The sequence below is a fragment of the Rattus rattus genome, chromosome 3, assembly GCF_011064425.1.
Source record: "Rattus rattus isolate New Zealand chromosome 3, Rrattus_CSIRO_v1, whole genome shotgun sequence".
NCBI classification, from domain to species: domain Eukaryota; kingdom Metazoa; phylum Chordata; class Mammalia; order Rodentia; family Muridae; genus Rattus; species Rattus rattus.
This window is the reverse complement of record NC_046156.1, coordinates 180,421,686-180,444,020: the sequence shown is the minus strand read 5'-3', so window position 1 is coordinate 180,444,020 and position 22,335 is coordinate 180,421,686. Positions and strand designations below refer to the sequence as shown.

The following is a 22,335-nucleotide window of genomic DNA, read 5'->3' as shown; positions in this document are numbered from 1 at the left end:
TCCAAGTCGATCTAATGGAATCCCAGTGTCCATGTGATGTCATTAGGAGTGTGATACAGAGGTGGGGCTGCACTGGGAGGTGGATCCACTAGACCAGGTAGCCGAGAGCTCCCTTCCTACTCTAGCAAACGGGACAGAGTGGCATCTGTCACTGGCCTTTCTCTTATACTCCTGCGTGACACCAACAGTGGTCCCCCAGCAAATGCTGAGCCCATTGACTTTCTGGCTCCAAACTATGAGAAATAGAAGGTTTTTTTTAATGGCAGTCTTCAAAGACTGACACAATTGTATGTTAATTTTTCCAGAGCATGAACACAGGATATCTTTTACTTACTTATATATTTTAAATTTTCTTTCCATGCTGTTTTAAACATTTTAGCATATGAGATCTATGTTTATTTGAATAATTTTTATGTAAATGGATTTTATGTAAATTTAAATTTTATTTGCAGGTGGTTTTTGTTTATATAAAGGAATACAAATGATATTTGTAGATTAGCCTTGTATTCTCTAAGTTTGCTGACTTTCTTTATTAGTTCTAATAAGTGATTGCTAACTTCTTTTAATGACTCTCTATAGGAGATTTCTTATGTTTCTTAGTTTCTTTTCCTGATTCTATGATAGTTAAGGGAAACTGGTTAAGAGATAGTTAAGAGAGCCAGCCCATTGGTTAAAAGATAATTAACATATAAAGAGGGGTGACTTACTTTTGGCTGGTTGATTAGAATACCCTAGTCCATGATCAGTCAGTTACATTACGTTGACATAAGATGGGGCAGCATATGACAAGAGGCATATGAAATAGCAGAGCTGCACATCCCTGCACCAGGATCAAGAGAGAACATAGTAGCTGGGACCCCACAATGCCTCTTAAGCACACACATCTGTGACTTAGTGCACACTAAGTACTGCTTCTTCAAGCGTCCGCCATCACTCTGGGGATCAACGCTTTAACACACGGCTCTTTGGGCAGCACTCAGATCTGAGCTACTCCAGTCTTTTTCAACACAGAGGATTCTTGGTTGTGTGGATTAGAAGTGTACATAACAGGGCATTTATTTTGTTGCGACTTGTGCTCCTTCCAGTTTTTATTTCATTTATTTTTCTAACTACTACTGAAAACACAACGACTAATTTCTGTCTCATTGAACTGTCCATTTCTTCCTGTGGTTTCATCCCCATTTATTTCACTCATATATTTTGGAGGAATGTGCTGTGCTACCTGTATATTCAATTATATTATGTGTTCGTGATCCTTTGTATCTATTGTCTCTCTTAGGCCTCATTATCCTTAAGTCTGCTTTAGCTCATGTTATCATAGTTCTACAAGCTCTCCACTCCTCTCCCTCCTCCTGCCTCTCTCCTTCCTACCTACTAATAAAAACATCTTGGTTTCCTATTCATTTTCTCTATGCATAATGTCTATCCCTGTTCATCTCTTTTTATACCAGCCTTGTATATATATTTGTATGTGTGTGTGTGTATGTTTGTGTTTGTGTGTGTGTTGTTGTGATGTGGGGACAACACATCAGAGCACATGTGAGATCAGAGGACAACTTTGTGGAGTCAGATCGCCTTCATTGGTCTTCAGTGACTTCCAGGAATAAAGATTATCAGGCCTACGGGAAGCACTGCACTGGCCAAGCTGTGAAGCTCACACTCCAAATGTCTGGGCTTCCTCCCTGATGCCGCTAAGCATAAAACACACGGACTACCTCCTGTTGTATCAACACAGATTTAAACTCATCGGTTTATTTAGTTTGCCTTTAAATTAGAAAGAAACTGATCAAAGTGATAAAAATAAAAAGGTGCATGAATGTAGTATTCTTTTTTTTAAATTTATTTGTTTGATTGTTTGATATTTTACCATTTCAGGTTCTTATCCATTCTCATTATATCTTTGTGTGCCCCATCTAGGGCTCTTGGGGTTTTAACTTGAAGTATTTCTTTCATTATTTCGAGAGGGAAGTTTGCACTAATGATGAACTCTCAGATTTTGTTTGAATATATTTTCGTTTCTTTTTTTTTTTAAGTTTGAAGGACAGTAATGTTGACACAGAATTATTTATTGACCTTTCCCCTTGTTTTTATTTATATTTCTTTTCTCTTTGATACTTTGTGTTACTGCATGCTTTTATTGTTCTTGTTTTCTGAAGAAAAATTAGTGTGTGTGTGTGTGTGAGTGTGTGTGTGTGTGAGTGTGTGAGTGTAGTGTGTGTGTGAGTGTGTGTGTGAGTGTGTGTGTGTGAGTGTGTGTGTGTTGTGTGTGTGTGTGTGTGTGTGTGTGATGTGTGGTGTGTGTGTTTGTGTGTGTGATGTGTGGTGTGTGTGTGTGTGTGTGTGTGTGTGTGTAAAGGATTCCTCCTATGTGAGAGCTCCTCACAGTGCTTCTTTTGGCTTTGATTTTCCATGATTTTTTACTTAGATTCTTTGTCTTGGCTCTTTAATCGTCTTGTAAAAGTTGCTCAATGCAGTGTCTGTATTCTTGCCGGGCCCTGTCCATCTCTTTCCTTTTTTCTATACCTGGACCTTTATTATTTCTTTATATGTATTCATATATGTCTGTCTTCCTTCCTTCCTTCTTTCCTTCCTTCCTTCCTTCCTTCCTTCCTTCCTTCCTTCCTTCCTTCCTTCCTTCCTTCCTTTTTTAGCTAGGCATCCTGAGTATACTAATGCAGCCGCCTGTGAATCAGATCTCTGTCCTTTCTAGAACTTATTTTTTGGCAAATTCTTACCTAAGTGCCTTCCCACTTTTTCAAGGGTGTGTATTTGTTGAGCATTCCTTTAATACTTAGCTTGGCTGTTTACAATTCTACCTTAGCCTGAGTTTCCTCCTTGCAATAATAAAAAATAACCTAGAAATGATATGTAATGCCATCTCCTGATTTTTGTTGTTGTTGTTGTTTAGTGTTTTTGGATTTTTTCTTTTCTCTCCTCTTCTAAATTAAATATGTGGTCTCACTGCTTAGCTTTGGCTAGCCAAGAATGTTTTTGTTTAGTTCAGACTCTCTTCAGATTTGTGGCAGTCTTCCTGCCTAAGCCTCTCAAATGCTGGGATTTTTTGCCAGGAGCCACTGTGATTGCATATTTTTCTTGGGTGCATGGAGTCCTGGCCAGATATGTGGCCTTCTTTCTTCCCAAGCACCTGTAAAGCCTACATGGTCCTCCTGCATCCTGTTCATCCTCACGCGTCTTTCCTCCCAAGCGGTTTTGTTCCTTTGTTGTTCGCCTTGGTTGTGGTTGTTATTTACTGCCTCTGTTATGGCCAAGGACACTGACTAGTCTTCTGTCCTAATCCTGGGTATAAGATTTAGTGCTGGGTGAGGTGCAGATCAAGCCCAGACAGACAGGTGTCTGTCCATCGTAGTTCTTTGTGAATGAACTTCATTCCTTTCTCAGTTTCAGGAAATGTGAGCTGTTATGAATAGTTCACATTCTTACCACAATGTAGCTGTTTGTTTTGAGTAAGTGCTTCTTATTAGAAACTAAGCTTCTTTCCAAAATGATTTGAGTTTGTTGGGCCATTTTTAATAGTGTTTTTAAAGCTTTTATAGGGAAGTGGAAGGGTAGGTTATCACTAAGATGTTTTTGTTGGTATCAGTGTTTATTTCAGTGTTTTGAAAGAAATGCATTCTACTACAACCATGTAGTAAAATCGAGGTTTTAGTTTGAGAAACCATAAATTATAAGTGAACGTGAAGATCATGATTAACCTAATATGTGTCCTGATTATTTATTGAGGAGGGGGATCGATCATTTTGCACTGTGGACAGGCACTGTGCTTAAATTCTTTGCTTATTGATTTCTCACTACACAAACTAGTGATTTGCTCCTGTGGTTCAAGGAGGGTTTTTATTTTGTTTTGACTTGTGCTGTTTTGTTTTTTGAATCGCAGAGAGTAAGCAGTTTGTTCAACACCATTCAGACAGTATAACTAGATTGCAGAGCCTTGAGCCTGATTCTGTCTGACTTCTGTACTCTCCATCTTCAACATTAACTAAAGGATCTTGAAGGTCCCAAGGTTGAGTCTGTTCCACTCTTTCAGAGGGGGAAAATAAAAGATTGTCTTGCCCTTTAGAATGTTTGAAAATATAAATCACACAGCCTATAAATCAATGATTTTTTATCGGACATTTTTAGTATCTCAAGATTCACATAGATAAATAACAATTCTATTAGAATGATTTTCAGATTTTATGACTTACTTATTTTTATTCAGGGGAAACAGATGACAATTATTCTTACAGTCCATATGTTTTCTGAAAGTCTACTTTTATTTTGTTCTCAGAATAAAATACATGCTCGCTAAAACGGCATGTGTTTGTTAAATTATTACACGACTTAAAAGAAAAATGTCCACATGACACATGGAGCACGGCAGCTCCGGGTCATCTGTCTCTGCAGACCCCTCCTAGGAGCTGCGGTTGCCAACATTCCAGCTTTGACCTTGAGTTTATCCATGACAGTCCTGTCTCCACTGCAGAGAACAATAGGGATCCATCCATAGCAGACACTCCTTAGGGACGTCTCATGTGTGCAAAGCACTTCGGGTTGTCAGCACGCAATCCTCTGTGAATCCCATTGCCTCCGTGACACAAGTGAGCAAGGGTGTATTTTATCCAGTGATACATCATCGTGGTTCGTAAGGAAGATAAGGTTCTAACCGGGTAGAGTGGCACCAGAGAAGACTTTCAACTTGCAGACTTGAATGATTACATTTTTGTCTTTTGATGTTCGCTGCACACAGGGATTGGCAGCTGATTCTTCGTGGTTTAATTTGCTGGCCATTCATTTTTGTAACAAGTGGCAAAGATACCACAGTTTCTCTTAGTATTCTTTCTGCCTCCAAATTTTGTTTGTTTTCGTTTCTGCATCAGTGAAGGTTAGAGAGAAAACAATATTCTAAATAAATATTTCTGTAGCTAGTTACTAGGTCGCTCAGTGTTGCTGTGACAGAGCCTAAGGCTCTGACATTTGACCTTCCTAATGCCGTGACCCTTTTATGCAGTTCCTCAAGTTGTGATGACCTCCAGCCATAAAATTATTTTCATTTCTACCTCATATTTGTAATTTTGCTGCTGTTATGAATCATAATATAAATAGCTGATATGCAGGATATCTGATATTGGACAGGGTCATTCCACCACCAAAGAGGGCCCAGCCCACAGGTTGAGAATTTATGGCCTGAGGAAATCAGAGAAATGCCTTCGGCCCTTTAAATAATGATGTCAGTGATGTGCAGTCATGTCAGCCAATGAGAATCAAACCATCATCTCATGTGGTAAACAGAAGGAACCATCTTTCAATTCTCCTGCAGAGGCTTTTTTTTAATTTCGGCTCAGTCAGTAATTCTTGTCCTGTGTCTCTCTTGTATTTACAGTTCAGGACATTTTGCTGTAAGCTTAAGGGTCATGCATAGTTTCTCATTGGATTTGAAACAGTGATTCCCTGACCATTGCTTTAGTCCTGTGACACATTTGTAGGTGTGGTAAATCCTGAGGAGGGTGCATTAGAACACACACCCAGCTGACGATTCAGTAGACAACCCTTGGTTTTCCTCAGCCCCTGAACCTCAGATCTTTGTCTTCCGTGCTTGCTTATTTCTCATTATTTTTCTTTAAGTCTGCTTTTCTTAAGATGCAAATGTCCTTTTCCTCTCTGCTCTTGTAGTCCTAAAACGTTAGTTCCTGCATTCTCCTGTTATTCTACTCAGAGGACTCCATTAGTGCGTGTGATACATACTTTCTGAAAATGTTACTTAGAAGTGTCCCAGCAGGCCAGTTTTCTCCTTATGTGTTAACAAAGTTTCTAAATGACACTTGAATCTGTAATACCTGGAATCTATTAACACAGGAGTGTTCGTAGAGTCTGGGTTCTTGCCACTGTGGTGGAATGTTAGCACAAAAGCAAAACACAAAACCTGGTGATTGAATCTGTCCCATTTGAATGCACTGGAGTGTCAGTGCAGCTCCCGTTTCAGAGAAGCCTTCAAACGTTCAGGAAACAGGAAAGTATGGGAGTGGTGCCTGAAAGCATCTGAATTCCCAGTGGCCTTACCTTCTGGCTGCTGTTGTGTCTTACTCGAGCCTTTCCTATGAGCCATTGGTCTCTGATGGAGAAAACCGTGTCAGTGTGCGTTAGCCTCCCTGTAATCACCAGTACTGGCTGCCATTCTGTGCCCCTGCTTAAGTGACACGTTTCCTGTTTTCCGTACATGTTAGTAAGTTAAAGAGTTACGATCACTGTCAGCCACCTTCAGTGCACTGGGCCTGTGACAAATCAAAACATCATAGTGGTGGCAGCATGTGACAGAACAGGAGCAAAGAGAAGCAGAGGGAGAGAGATGTGAGATAAGACCCCAGAGACCTCCTCTCCACAATCTGGAGCACTGCTGCTTTTCAGCATTTCTCAAGTTGGATCAACTGTTAATGACTCAGTGGATTAATCCATTGATTTGGTTGGCCCCTTTTTCATCTAAACGCCCCCCAAAAGCCTGTCAAGTCACCTTCCCCTTCTGAAACCTGCACTATCGACCAAGCATTCACCCAGCAGCCAGGCCCACCCCATGAGTACACTTTGCCTGTGAAACTAGAAATACAAAGAATTACAACCTTAGAGGTGTGGTTCTTAATAGGTTAACATTCTCATTTTTCAATACTTTTTAAATCAAGAATTTACCCTTAAACTGATTCTTTTCTCTTTTTAATTGGAAATACTTCAGCAATAACTTAACACTTTCGATTATCTAAAATGTACACAATGCTATATGTACTACAACAAACAGCCTTTATTAGATACTTCAGTATTTTTTTATTCAGTACTTTTTTTTATGTACATTAACAGAAAGCCACTCTGGGGTCAGGTAGGGCAATTTAATTTAATTTATTTTGTTTAGCATGAAAACAGCTCTCCGTTGCTAAAGGAACTGTTTATGGATCCTGCCTAACTTTTTTTTTTTTAATCAATTCATTGAGTTGGATGTTATTTTTATTCCCATTTTACAGATTTGAAAACAGTTGCGTACATGCTCCATGGCCAACAATATCCAGTTGTAGATTTAATATGTTGGGCTTACATGAAATATTTAGTCTGAGCGAAAAGATCCTAGCGGGAGTGTTTGACAACCGTCCCCAACACCATGCTTTGCTCTCTGTATAAATGCCTAACAAGAACCACCAGAGTTGTAACATTTCTATTCTCAGCAAAGGGTAATTTACATTCATGGAAAACGCAAATTTCTTAAAATACAGTTAGGTCCTAAAATATTCTTTGAGGCTTAGAAACGGTTTTTGAAATATGTTTTCATTGCTCACATTTAAATTGCTTCCATTCAAGGAATTTGAGGTGCATTTATCTCAGCTAAAAGGTCTACAGTGAAACATATGTAAGGACACATGTAACAGTTCTCCATGCTTTTAAGTTGGTAAATAATGAATATTGCGTAGTAAATATGCCTGTTGGTGATGGCGGGGCTTAGTATCGTTTTATAGGCTAAATTATAGGAAGTTGATTGCTCCAACACAATGTATAATTATTAAATCTTACAGGTATGTATTCAAACAAAGTAAGAATTAAGAATGCCAGACTTGAATATATTTATCCTTATGTGATTTCTATTAATGTACATGAAATAAACTCATTATTACACCAATCAGTTATTAGATGTTCAGTGGCTACATACTATTTAGAATTAAAATTGTCAGTCATGGCAGTGTTTAATGAGGGTCACACAGGAGTCATTTTAGAGTACAAAAAGGCTAGTCTACTGTGTAACTCCTTACATAGTGTCAAGGAGAAATGTTTTTCTTTATCTTCTTTAAATACAATTCCCTCTCCGTGAAGCAGAAAAGCCTATTTTTTTCTTCGTTCTTTGAGAATTTTCATGAATGTACACAGTGTACGTCCTATATACCAACCCCATACTCCACATGCATTTTCTCCCAGAGAGACTCCTGCACCCTATTCTCACCTTCACATTCTCTTTCCATAGCTGACTAAGACCAGTCAGTGCTATCGACATGCATGCTTTTAGGGTCATTCACTAGAGGATGGAGTCTAGCAGAGGCCACCTCTCTGAAGAACCCAGCTAGAGTTGGGACATCATGACACTCTTCTCCATCTGTGCTGGAACTGTGACTGGCTTTATCTTGTGCAGGTCATGTGCAAGCTTATATAGTGGCTGTGAGTTCATGAGTGTAATGGCTTTGTCATGTCCAGAAAACACGTTCTTGGCAATCCTCCTCAACCCCTGGCTCTTAGAATCTTTCTACCCTCAGAAGGATAAGAGTCAGAGGGAGGGATTCAAGGGCACCAAGAACACAAGGCCCTCTAAATCAGCATGATCAGAGTTCTCATGAACTCACAGAAGGAGACTGAAGCAGCGTGCACAGGACCTGCACCAGGTCCCCTGCATACAAAGTGTGCTTGCCAGTTTAGTGTTTTTCTGGGGTTCCTGAGTTTGAGAGTGAGCGGCCCTCTAAGTCTTTGCTTTCTCCTGGGTTCCTTCCCCTCTGTTTGCCTCGGTCTACTCTGATGTGGTTTTATTCTGTTAGTTTACATTTAATTAGTCCTTATATGTCTATTTGTTTTCTAATGAGAGACATAAAGGGCGTGGGTTGGGATGGGGGAGAGGGGGAAACTGGGAGGAGTTGAGGGAGGGGAAACCATAGTTAGGATATATTATGTAAGTGGGAAATCTATTTTTTTTAATTAATAAAAGGAAATAAGTCTTTTTGTGCTTTTCTAGAATATCTCCTGAACTATGTGGGAGTGAGGTCTAGATGTCCCACTTAGGGACAGACACGCCACAGTTCCTCATTCTCTGCATTCTGATCAGCTGTGGGGGAAACACCTAATTTTAATTAGTTATGTAATTCCAGAAATTTCTCTTAGGACCATCTTGCATTGACAATTCAAATTAACAAATATAATGTAGATAAACAAGAAAAGTGTATTATTGTACAAAACAAGTATGTAGACTTAGAAACATTGATCACAAAGTTAGATGTGTTTTGCTTCTCACACACTGAGTAGTTTTGACGGTGTACAAGCTCTACCTTAGTGGGGTTTAATATGGTCATAAATTAATCGAGACCACTTAACCATCTAGTTGCTACATTAAAAAAGGGGAAATATATTTTTGTCAGAATGTAATTATAGTTTTACTTTGTACTTTTTCATAATAATAGAAGATTGTTTGGGTGGTTGTTTTTAGAAAATGTATTTCCTAGCTTCCTTAATTCTCCTCCTCCAGCTGTTGGGGTGCTAGGATGTTTCCAGAAATCAGCTTTACGCACTTGAGGATGGGAAGTTGGTTCCTTTTAGTCAAAAATGTTTACAAATAGAAACATGTCCATAAAGTAATTGTGTCATAGCTGCATCATAAAAATGCAGGTTTCCCATTTGGAAAAACCTGGACAGTTGGTGAATATAAGGGACTCAGAGCTTTTTAAGTGAGGGCCCGGGGAATGAATGCAGAAGAAAGCGTGAAAAACATTTCACTGTGTGAATTACCAAAGTTCATGCTAAACAGAATTAGAGACGAGCTTTAGTTTTTCAGAGCATCAGTGATGAGGTGTATATATAGCTGTAGTCATCAAGTAAGATACTTTCTATAATTTTTTCTTGTAAGTTTTTAATGAAATCCTAAATATAGTATACTGAAGTGTTTTATTTCTGTTTAAAGCAGCAGCATAATACTGAAAATTACTTTCTGTTATTTTTTAATTGAAAATAATTTTTCATATTTTTCATATATCCTGAGCATGGTGTCTCTCTCTCTCTCTCTCTCTCTCTCTCTCTCTCTCTCTCTGTGTGTGTGTGTGTGTGTGTGTGTGTGTGTGTCTATGTGTGTGCTTGCGTGCCTGCTCCATTCACATCTGTACACACATTTAAGTGAGTGAATCTGATTGTTAAATGTTCAGATAAAACTGATGAGTACTCCAATCACTAAATAAGCCATACCATGTTATTCGACTTGGGAGTTAGTGTATTGTAGTTATTAGATGGATAATGGGCTCTTTGACTGGAGTATTATTCAAAAGAAGGCACCTTCCATGTTGCCGTTCAGTGGGTCAAGTGGTACACAGGTAAGTCCTGTCAGTCCGTCGTGATTCCAAGCTCCTTCTCCCTGAGTTTTCATTCACGTGCAACTTCACTCTTGCTATATTGAGACATGGATATAACGCTGCCGTAGTTAACGTGCAGTCATGGCTGCTCCCGCTACACCACCTCCCAGCATACTGGTCCACTCCCAAGAAAGTGATCAGAGGAAAAAGCCTCATGTCTTTGGGGAAAATTTGAGGCATAAATACAGTTACCCAAAAGAGATCTAAGATGTTAGAATACAGCAAACAGTTAAGTAAAAGGAAAAACAGTCAAAATTGAGCAGTCTGCTCTATTTTTATCCAGAAACATACATAGCACTGACTATAGACGTTGTAGAACTCCCCCCTCCCCATCTCTTCCCACAGTTTCACCAATTCTGAAACAGAGTCAGTTTGCACTGTGAGGACCAACAGAAGTATATAGACTCTACCCAGCAAACCATCCTTCTTCTTAGACTCTCTTCAGGGATTCCGCCAAAGCACTGTGATAACTCAGGCTTTCTATCCATAAAGCCACACGCCTGGGCCTCCTCTGAACATAAAGGAGGTCCAGAATGGAGCCACACTTTCCCACTGGCTACACAACGGACCAAGCCACGCCCTAGAAGCAGCGAACACAGGAGCAGTGACACTAACAGATGCCTTTTGTCTGCTGTGCAGAGGCACAGTGGGTTGCGTTGTGTTAAGGCTTCATCAGCTACCTAATGCAATGAGACTGGGGAGATAAGATAAATCAAGGGGATGACACTATATTAGATTTGAAAGATGAGAGCTCCTCCAAAGTAATTGGAGAGTGTATATTTCAGTGCCACTGACCTCACGAGGTTATTGAAGTCAAGAGTCTGTGCAACAAATGCAGCAAAACCAATCTTTCAAGAGCTCGGTAGTGAGTCAAGTCATGCTTATTTCTCACAAATAAGTTTCCTAGGGAACGGTGAGATTCGCCCATTATATCTTTTCCTTGAGCGTAGTTTTTGTGCGTGTCTTCATCATATCCCCAACTTGGGGATATATTTTTAAAATGAATACATCTCACATGCATTGTATTTTGGAGCGATGTATTTTACTGCCGAATATTGTTTTCATCATCTGCTAAGTTGTTCCGAATGGAAATACCTACAACTTACTGGCATGGTTCATTTGTTATTATAGCTGGGACTCTACTCTATTGCTACTGCTCTATAAGAATTTGGTTATTAATATGTAATATGATAATGATTTTCTTTCTTCAAACTCTAAGCCTCCCTACTTTCCATTCATTGTGTAGAGTAACTTTACATCTATGAGTTGAAAGATGGAAAAATATACTGTAACTGACTCCTGTTCTTTTGCAGCCCACAGTATGTGAGCGAGAGCTGTGTGTATTTGCTTTTCAAACCCTGGGAGTGATGAATGAAGCTGCCGATGAGATAGCTACTGGAGCTCAGGTATCCATGCTAACTGGGCCTGATTTTGATTTGAAAAATTTGTCCTGGTCCCCTGCTGTCTTCTCCTTCCTATTCTTCAGGGAAGAATTCTGATAGTTTCTTCTTGAAAACAATCTGACACTTAACTATTTTCCTTTAGATCTGTGTTTTGTCATTTTTTTTGCAGTGGCCTAGGGGGGAAAAATTTAAACAACTTTCTTTTAAAAATAGTTGTCTTCCATGCTGACTGGTGGGGGAAACCTTGCTTATATTTTATGTAGTTTTGTTTGTTTGCTTGTTTGTTTTGATACAGTTTCACTTCCATGAAGTAGAAGCCTATTATATCTGTCTATCTGTCTCCCTGTTTGTCTATCCCTCTACCAACCATCCAGCCATCCATCCATCCATCCATCCATCCATCCATCCATCGATCCATCCATCCATCCATCCATCCATCCATCCATCCATCCATCCATCCATCCATCCATCCATTGCCTACTCAAGATGTCCTGGAACTTGCTCTGTGTGTGTGTGTGTGTGTGTGTGTGTGTGTGTGTGTGTGTGTGTGTGTGTGTGTGTGTGTGTGTGTGTGTGTGTGTGTGTGTGTACAGACATGAGACATGGGAAGCCTCCAGCTCATAGAGATCTAACTGTCTCTGCCTCCCAAGTGCTGGATTGAAGAGAGGAACCACCAAGCCCAACTTTTTGTTGTTGCTGTTGTTTAGTGCAGGGTTACATTAGGCTGTTTCATTGAGACAGGGTTCTGGTATGTGTCCTGGACTGGCCTTGAACTGAAATTGTAACCTTACTGCCTTGGTGTCCCAGGGCTGGGATTATAGTCATGTACCATCATGTTCCACTTCCTGTGCATTTTTCTTTTTCTTTCTTTTTTTTTTTTTTTATTATTAACTTGAGTATTTCTTTTATACATTTCGAATGTTATTCCCTTTTCTGGTTTCCGGGCCACCCTCCACCTCTCCCCCCCCACTCCTCCTCCCTCCCCTCCCCCCTCCCTCCCCCCCCCCCTTCCTTATGGGTGTTCCCCCAACCCCTCCCCATTTTTTTTTTTAAAATGCTAGTTTTAAATCTTTTTGGGTGTAACTTTCCCTATTTATGTCCACACTGAATTACAGCTGTTAAGTTGAGTTCCTTCTGTCCAGGAAATAGAATTTTTTTCTCCATTCAGTTTCCACAAACAGAACATTCTTCTAGGATCTGAAGAAGGGAGGCAGCTTACTGTAGATAGTAGCGGTCTTTGTATAACAGAGACAAGGTGATTTCCAGTACTTTGCTTTTCCTAGAATGTAGCAAACTTGTAATGGCTGAGTGGATATTCTATCTTGGAGTAATCTCCTCCCCTGTCATGCCAGGTCTCTAAGAAAGCTCCAGAACTTCCTTATGCATCATTATCTAACTCCTACTTCACTGTCATTCCATTCAACAACACCAGATGTTCCAATGAAGCATGCGTTCCTTTTATACCTTGTCTATTACACTGTACCAGCTCCCTAGCACAGACCTGTCTTGTTCTTCTTACCGTCGAATCTAGAACAATGCTATCACACACGATGTGCTTACGACAGAGACATACTCATGAGCAATCAGGGGTAACACACACTTGATATTTTAAATCAGCGGTCCACTGTTGACCAAATTTGGTATAAAGTCATGAACTACAGACGTGAGAATTGGGTCCCAAGGCTTCCAGATTACAGTGGGCTGCCATGAGCAGGATGGATAGCACCAAAACACGACAGAACCTGTCAGTGACTCATCTCGTCTGCTTTCTAAGGTGGTAGACCTGCTCGTGTCCATGTGTAGATCTGCGCTGGAATCTCCTAGAAAAGTTGTCATTTTTGAGCCATATCCTTCTGTGGTAGATCCTAATGACCCTCAGATGTTAGCCTTCAACCCCAGGGTAAGTGACCCCCCCCAAGCCCACCATGCATTAAGATCCTGAGAACCACGATGGAGACTTGAGTCTCATGGCAGTCATCCCTGGGAAGTCTGTCTTGTCAATTGTCTCCATGGTAACTTTAAGTTTATAGTGTATTCTTTGGGATTCCATTATCTGACTAGAATAAAAGGAACATGAGCCAAGGGCCACTGCCCCCTTTCTTCTTTATGACCTTCACCTCTTATTTCCCCCGTTGTTTCTCACTGTCTCCCTAGAAAGTAACAGCAGTTAAGTCCGTATTGTTAAAGTGGTTTCTTAAGAGTACCATTTCACAAACACTTAAAGCGGAATTTTTCTGAAATAACAGAATTTCAAATTGATTGAGAGCCAAAATGGCTTCAGTTTATATTACTGTTCATCTTGCAATCATTTTGGAGAAACGAATATGCAATACACCCTCATAAGCTCTTCCCCTTCTTGTTTACTTTCTGCATAGAAATGAGGGATCATCTGAGCACACACTGTCACCTTAGTCGTCGGTTGACAGTGTTCCAGTCTAAAATTAAAGCGGCTGGGAGATTTGAAGTATATCTTCTTCCAGAAGGGTTCTAAGCTTACTTTATTGCTTATTGCTTTGGTGTGGTGAAAGCCAGAATCAAGAGCCCAAAACCTTTTTGTGTTTCAAGAGTTTATCCCAGGGAGGTGAACATCATTTTGTGTCCTAACAGAAAGAAAAACACTTGAGTTTCCTTCCCTTTGATTCTCCATATTACCCCTCTGTCGTGCGCCATCTTTTTACACTCTTTTATGTACTGTCATTGTTTGCACACTTGCTTTGATAGAAAATGCATGTACAGAAATAATATATTTCTCTAGTGATAAGTAACTTGCAAAGGCCTGTAAGTGAGTGATGCATTCTGTCTCCTTTGACACACAGAAGAAGAACTATGATCGAGTAATGAAAGCTCTGGACAGCATAACTTCCATCAGAGAAATGACACAGGTAAGAATGTGGTTGAACTCGCGTATGGTGTGAGTAAAATGCTCCTTTAAAAGTGTCCTCCGAATAACCCCATTATGCAATGTTCAGTTTTTTCCTTCTATATAAGGCATAATTGAAATCATAAAAGTGTACTAGGATGGTTTGCCTGTGTCTTAGTGAGGTAACACTGATTTTAAAGAATAAATGCATAATTGTAATCTTAATATTGAGGGCTGCAATGGGGGGGAGGGTGGGGAGGAACAGCCATAAGGAAGGGGGGAGGAAGGATGTTGCCCGAAACCGGGAAAGGAATAACACTAAATGTACATAAGAAATACTCAAGTTAATAAAAAAAAATAAATAAAAAAAATAAATTAAAAAAATGTAAGTTCATAAGCACTTGAAGTTATACGATCTTTAAAACAAAGTTTAAATCTAAAAATACTACCTTCAATACTCACTGATGCTAATAACTTTAGACTTCGAGTGTTAAAAAAAGGCAGAGAGTTGGGTCAATAGGGACTAGCATTGCATATGTACAGCTGCATCTGGTTACAAGTATTTTTTGTTTTGCGCTTCTGGGTTCCCTTGTTTTGTTTTGGTGTGTGTGTGTGTGTGTGTGTGTGTGTGTGTGTGTGAGAGAGAGAGAGAGAGAGAGAGAGAGAGAGAGAGAGACTGTCTCTCTGGTGTGTGCGTGTGTCTTTTGAGTTAACATCTCAAATAACTCAAGCCAGCTTTCAGTTTGCTACATAGCTCAAGATACCTCAAGCTTCTAATCTTCCTTTATCTATCTCAGTGATGGGATTACCAACACACACCACCACAATAGCTCTAGAAATACTCTCATCTCCTTCTCTCCTCTCTTTCTCGTGTGTATGTGTATGTATTTGTGTGTGTGGGTTCATGTGATCCTATCAGTAGATTTAGATTCATTTAGAATTATTCTTTAAGATACAAATTCCAGGGCTGGAGAAATGGCTTAGGGACTAAGGGTTGTGGCTGCTTGTTCCCAGAATCCTGTAGTTCAACATCCAGTGGCTCTGACTCTCTCCCCTAATCATATTTGTAGACCAAATACCAATGTATATAAAAAATATAAAATAATAATAAAAAAGATTCTAAAAGTCCATCAAATATGGTGGGTATAACACAGACCCTACCTATAACCACTTTGGAAATGGCAGCCCCCTTGGGAATGTGACATTATGTTTCTTGTCCTTTAGGGAGGCTCTGGTGTAAAACTGTGTTGAGCAGGATCTAGGTTTGCATGCAAATTACACATGTGCTGTAGCCTAGCGCTTGGAAAAGCACATTGAAGGACTGAGGACTGTAGAAGGAAGAGGAGTCTTCTGCCCAGGTCCACTGAGTTTCTACCCCTCACCCTCACCCTCACCCCTGACGTCAGGGCTGTCTGTACTCCTCAATTGAACATTCTCACACAGACATTCACAGTTCCATCTTGATTGCCCTGGCCATTATTTACTGATGTTGACCAGTATCCATTCATTAGTCTGTTCACTCATCCAGTTTGTTCATCCAGCAGCTGGTATTAGACAGTGGCACCTGTGAATATCCATACTTCACAAGTGATACCATTTGTTTAAGTCTCACGGTTCTTCTAATGACTATTCTGGGCTCATAACTTGTAGTATTGTCTGAATTACTTTTCAAGTATTTGTGTGAGGAAAGAAAAGTATAAAGTTGCATTTTCCATAGGGATAAGAAAGAAGAAACAATGCCACATGTTAAGTGAAGATAAATATTTTTAGTCATGTTAATAAAAATTGCCATATAGTGTTTGTACTGTTCTTCAGAGTCTAGAGTCTAGACCCACATATCATTCCCAGATTGAAACATGGCTACACACTCTGACTCTAGAATCTGCTTGCTGCCAAAAATTGCGTCCTTTATTCTGGGTCATGTGTAAGCTATTTTAACTGGAGGCAATAGAGAAGTTAAAGCATCAGTCTAGGAAGTTAGAGGCCAGAGTTGCATAACTGCCTCAGTACAATGTGGCTCGTGACCTTGGGCAAGTTGCTTAGCTGCTGGAAGCCTCGGTGTCTTCCCACAGCTCTCCCGTTAGGAAAAGCAACTGCATTTTCTTTTTCATCCATCCATCCATCCATCCATCCATCCATCCATCCATCCATCCATCCATCCATCCATCCATTGGTGCAGAGTGGCTTCATAGGCATGCTGCTAGGCTTTATAGGATAAACTTATTTAACCTTTTCACAGTATTATACGAGCCTGTGTTTTTAAAGCTAGCTCTGAACTGTTAGAAAGAAGTTGCTCCTTGCTCTGTAATAAAGTGTTTAATTTGGCAGTAAATTCCATTTAATTTCTCTTTTGGAGAAGAGCTCTTACATAACTTGTCTTCAGTTTTCGTACAGTAGTGTATCATGGCTATATGTTTTCCTGTAATATGAAATTCAAAGTCTTCAATATCAAAGAGAAAGAGTGCAGGATGCTTTGCTAAGGGGCGGGGCACTTTCTCTTTTGAGTACCGCCCTAGAGGAAGGGCTACTGTGAGCTGAACTTCTTTCCCTGCCACTTTCCTTCAATCCCAAGAGGGCGGTGATGTACAAAGGGAATTGAAGGCGCCGTGAGGAAGAGAAAATTCAGGGAGAGGAGGAGAGCCAAGGGGAAGGATGTAGACATGGAAGGTCCTGGAAGGAGCTAAGTGGAAAGTCACTGCAGGCAGTATGATGAAGGTGGTGGCTTTGTATCTATCTTCTCAAGAGTGACATAGAAGAACACAATGTGGGCTGGGGGTGTAGGGAGGCAGTTGGGGATGCTAGAGAGTCACTTCCAGTTTTCTAGTGAAGGTAGAATCCAGGCTAAAAGTTGGATCAAGTCTTAGTCTTTCATCTTATTTTTAATTTAAAAATAACAGTATGATGTATCCCTTCCCTCTCTCCTTCCCCACTCTCTTCCATGCCCCACCTCAAGCATACTCCCTCTCAAATCATGGCCTCTTTCTTTCCCTCAATTATTACTATTTTACACACACGTGCACATGACTAGATGTATGAATGCAACCTACTGAGTGTTCAGTATTGCTTTTATGTTTGTGGGATTGACCATGTGCTATTGGATAGTCAGCTGGGGACTCATTCCTCAGGAAGACTACGTGGTCTCTCCGCAGTTGTTAATTACTGTAGCTCTTTAGTGAGGGGTGGGGCCTGTGCCATCTCTCCCCGCCACCCTAGCAAGCAAACTGTTGTTTTCTTTGTTCAGGTCCTGTGTTTAGGCAGCCATATCGTTGGGTTTTCATGACTGTAACTTCCTTGTCATATCTAAAGGCAAAATCTCCCAGCAGGCTTCCTAGTCTTCTTACAATCATTCTAAACCCTTTTCAATGGCGTTCTTTGAAGTTTAGATGTAAGGATTTCATTGTAGATTTATTAATTGGGGCTGGGCACCACATGGTCAATTATTATCTATGTTTTGACCTATCTGTAATGAGCTCTATCTGTTGCAAAAAATTTTTTATTTTTGTACAAGCTACAGTTACCTAAGGGTGCAAGTATTCAGGATGAAGTTAGACATTATATTGGTCTGGGAAAGTGGCAACAGCATGTTCACCTCTAAGATGCATGACCTCATGAGGCATGGGTAGTTGTCTTGGTTTCCAATACCAAGGATAAATTCCCTCTTTTGAGAAGGCCTTAAGTTCAGACCACTATTGGTTCTTATGAGTGCTGCTATTGCGTCAGTGGGAATATCTTGTAATGCTGGGTTATTGTGATTCACAGGCTTCACAACTGGGATGGACCTTGGCAGTTTAATAGCACCACTTGGTACTATGAAAGCTAGTCCTCAGAGAGCAAGCATTCAGGTCAGATCCAACAGGAATCTTCTGAGTCCTTTGTCCAAAGTACACAGTGTCTTCAGCATTAGCCTCCAAGTTCTGAGAAGTAACCAAGGGCAACAGTAATAGCCCATATTGTTTTAGGAGTCTCTTGGGCTCCCCTGTTGGTCAAGTCTCTTAAAGCTAGAAGGCAAAACCGTTCATAATTCCCTTCCCCGTGTGTGAAAACGATGATTGCCTATTCCCATGCCAAGCCCAGACAGGGTTGGTTTAGCTAGACTAGACTATGTCACTTAATCTTATTTTTTGTCTGGAGAAAAACGTGAATTTTAAGGAAAAATGAAGGAATATAATTTTATCTTTCAGGCACCTTATCTGGAAATCAAGAAGCAGATGGATAAACAAGACCCCCTTGCTCATCCACTTCTGCAATGGTATAAAATTGTAGCTTTTCTCCTAATGAAAATCAGTAGCCTTTTCTGTTTCCGAGGGGAAGGGACTATTTCATAAGCCCTGCAGAAGCCATAGTTCTACAAGCCTGTGATACCTGGTGATTTTTTTTTCTACCCAAGAGTCCTTAATGACTCTCGATTTAATTAAAACTAGTATATCACAGGAGGAGGAAGATGCTGTTGTGTGCACAAATAGGAGCACACAGTGCATTTGACAGCAGTAAGTTTAAGGCCTTAAAGGATCCGCCTAATTAGATTATGTGCGGAAAGCATTTTGGTTCATTTAATTTTCTAGTTCAGTGAGAACTTGGTGATAAAACTTAATCCTTTTCAGTCCTTTTCATTGGAAAAAAAAATCTTGAAGCACGCTTTAGATATTTTGAATCTTAACAAGGATAGGAAAGTGTGTTTGACTCTTGTCTGACCACTGCAGAAGATGTACTGTTTAAGTGCGAGCCTTGGTGAGGGAAACAGCATTTATTCCCAGCCTGTAGTCTAGGAGGACTCTACAGCAGAGAGGAGAGGTGACCTAAAGAACAAACCTTGCTTTGATGCCTGCTTCAAGTAATTTGTCCTTTTTCATATGCAAAGACTAGACAATAAAAGTTTATAAGGGTTTTGTGTACATGGCTTTTTGAAATTACTTAAATAAAATTACCATGGTTATCTTAGAGTAGCACAGTTACACATATTACAAGAGACTGATCTGTATGAACACTGAGAGTGACAAGCAGTGGATGACCATGACAAACTAGGTAAAGAAATTTGTCTGCTGTATTAGAATCTGTCATTAAAATACTGACAGATGTGGAAAAAATAACACTTTTACTGTCTCACATTTTCTCATCATGCTTAAGGCTAAAGTAGAAAAATAAACAATTGAAATGTTGGGGTCCCAGATTGCTCACTAGGCACAGGGGAAATCAGGGTCCCATGTTAGGGCACTTTGATACATTAATAAAAGAATTCAATAAGGGACTCAAACAGAAGCTGGGGGAAGAGGGGATCAGGACAGGACAGAACAGCACAGGACAGGCGACCTGTAAAACCCTCTGAAGCTGCCCAGGGGAAATGGAGGATAAAAAGGAAAACAGACCATGCCATTTAAGCTGCCATTGAAGTCAGATACATGATGGATAGGCAGCCATGGTGTGGGCAGAAAGCTTTAGGCAAAGAGTGAAGAAGGCTTAGATGCTGTGGAAAGCCCAGGTATTAAGGAAATCATGCTTAGGAAAAGAGATAGAAGCACATTGTGCTTTTATGAGTAGGAAAAGTGAAAATATAATGATTTTATCTTACTGCCCTAAGGCCCAGTAAAACCATTGCACCAGGGAGTGGGCATTCTGGGAAGGAAGAGTAGAGCAACTCATTAATGTACTGCTTATTCCTCTCTCTGTACCTTGTCTTTAGCCTGCCTTCCTAAACATGGTCTTTTGGTCAAACACTTTGTAGTCCCCTCTTCTATCTTATACACAGTAGACTATGAAGCATTCATGGTTTGAACTACCTGAGTTAAAATGGTCTACCTCAGTGTCAAGTGTGTTGACTTTTGTGGATAAGCCACTGTCAACTCTGTCAACTCAGATATCCTTACCTGTTTTGACAAACAGACTCATTATTGAGAGCCATTCTTTATCCAAGAGATGTTGGAAAGAAAATGATTAGGGCCATGGATTGGTTTCTCACCAATAGACCCTCATTATTTGAAAGTATTGAATTTCCAAAAGTGTTCATGTCGCTAGTGGTTAGGGTTGTGCTTTCTAAAAATGACATCTTCGCAAGTTTTACGGTACTACTTTCCCAGTGAGTTTTCTCAGATGAAAGCATATTTTTTGGTTGTTGCAGTTATGTAAGCTCCTTAGATTGTGTTAGCAAGTAAACCAAGCTTCTGAAATTTATGGAAAGCATTACTGAATTTTGTTCGTGGCACAGCAAAGCCACATTTCCATCATTTGCTGATTATCGTACAGAACAGTCAAGATGTTTGTCACGAGGTTGTGGCTGACCGATCATTTCAATTTCAGGGTCATCTCCAGTAATAGGTCACATATTGTGAAACTGCCAGTCAACAGGGTAAGTTCTGTTTTCATATAAATGAAAAAAAGGCGGACTGACCCCTATGGTTCTCATGCAGCTTGTCCAAAGGTGGACATGACCCAGCTCAATTCTTCAGTTTTCATTTGTGCATTAGCTGCAAACCTTTTGAGATATGAAATCGGTATCCAGTGTGTACCCTGCTCCTTTAAATGAATTAAAAACATCAATATGAGAGAATGTATTCTTCCTATAAGAGTTTGAAAAGTGATACCTAGGGAGAGATTGTGCTTCCAGGCTTCTGCCTTTCCAGATTCGAAACACTGGATACAAACTCCTTATCAGCCTAAGTAGTGTTTAAAGAATCTTTCTGAGAAGCTAGTGGTCCCTGGTTGCAGTGCTCATTGTCACCTAAGAGCAGCATTGAAACTCTTCTGTCCTTATTTTCAAATCTCCATGTGGGAGATTGCTGCCTGTTACATTCCTGGGTAAGTATCCAAGCTGAAAGGGAAAGAATTAGGAAGTCGTGTTGAGCAGTTCACCTGATCTTGTCTTGTGGTTAAAGAGCAAAAGCATGCAAAGAAAGCCAAAGGATGATCTTCATTTTAAAATGGTGTGTTAACTCCAGAATAATAATTACTGGTTTTGTGTGGAGCTGCCAATACGTGACCTGAGTTCTGTAATAAAAGTCCTTGAGAACAGTCTAGTGCGAGCATAATAACACAGCGGAGTCTAAGCATCAGTGTCTTAGGCTTGCCTGCCACCTCTGGCTTTCTGGCTCGCCCAAAGAAATCACTTCCCATGGGTGATTCCATGCAAGGTCTAACTTAAGTGGTTTTCTAAAATGCATATAGGTTTTTAAACCAGTCCAAAAGAGTCATTAGTACAGAATTTCTCTGTTGAAATCGGATAACTTGGATGATCCCTAAGCTGGTAAAACGTCCACGTGACATCATTTATTATTCCTTTGCGTGACAGCAACTGAAGTTCATGCACACTCCACACCAGTTCCTCCTCCTCAGCAGCCCACCAGCCAAAGAGTCCAACTTCAGAGCTGCCAAGAAGCTCTTTGGAAGCACCTTCGCCTTTCAGTGAGTATGGCTGTGAGGAAGGGCGGGCCCAGCCGGTCTCCCGGAACTGAGGGGGAAGAGAACACTGAGGTTGGCACTAACTGACAAATCAGCCATTTGAATATGTAACTTGGAAACTCAGAACTTCCGGAAGCATCGTGTCTTCTGACTGACTTTCTGCCTTTGCTGTTTCCCACCCCACTCCCATGTTTTAGTGGCTCTCACATTGAAAACTGGCACTCTATCCTGAGGAATGGTCTGGTCGTTGCCTCTAACACACGTCTGCAGGTAACATTTTTTGCATGTTTTAGTAGGAGTCCATTTATTCTTAAGGGGAAGATGTGAGCTCTAATGCATTTATTTAAAATATTATCTGGAATTTCTAATAAAGATGAACACATTTTCACAAAATAACTGAAGCAAGATGGATCGATGCCTGACAATAAAGGATTCTCTAGGAGAAAAAGTGAAAGTCACACTTTGAATGTAAGAAGTAAAATAAGACGATGCAGAAAGGAAAACCTTTCAGATATTCCATCCATTATTCTGAAAGTGTATTTCTTTAATACTGTGT

At 40.2% G+C, this 22,335-nt stretch overlaps 1 protein-coding gene across 1 annotated transcript in view; it reads left to right on the top strand.

Annotated features, from left to right (window-relative positions):
* The window catches only part of Parp8 (poly(ADP-ribose) polymerase family member 8), a 165,762-nt gene that overhangs the window by 128,361 nt on the left and 15,066 nt on the right, over window positions 1-22,335 (top strand). Inside the window, 7 exon segments of the mRNA XM_032898861.1 lie at window positions 11,441-11,533; window positions 13,305-13,430; window positions 14,347-14,412; window positions 18,572-18,639; window positions 20,682-20,730; window positions 21,670-21,782; window positions 21,977-22,049. Of these exon segments, the coding sequence (XP_032754752.1) occupies window positions 11,441-11,533; window positions 13,305-13,430; window positions 14,347-14,412; window positions 18,572-18,639; window positions 20,682-20,730; window positions 21,670-21,782; window positions 21,977-22,049 (588 nt within the window).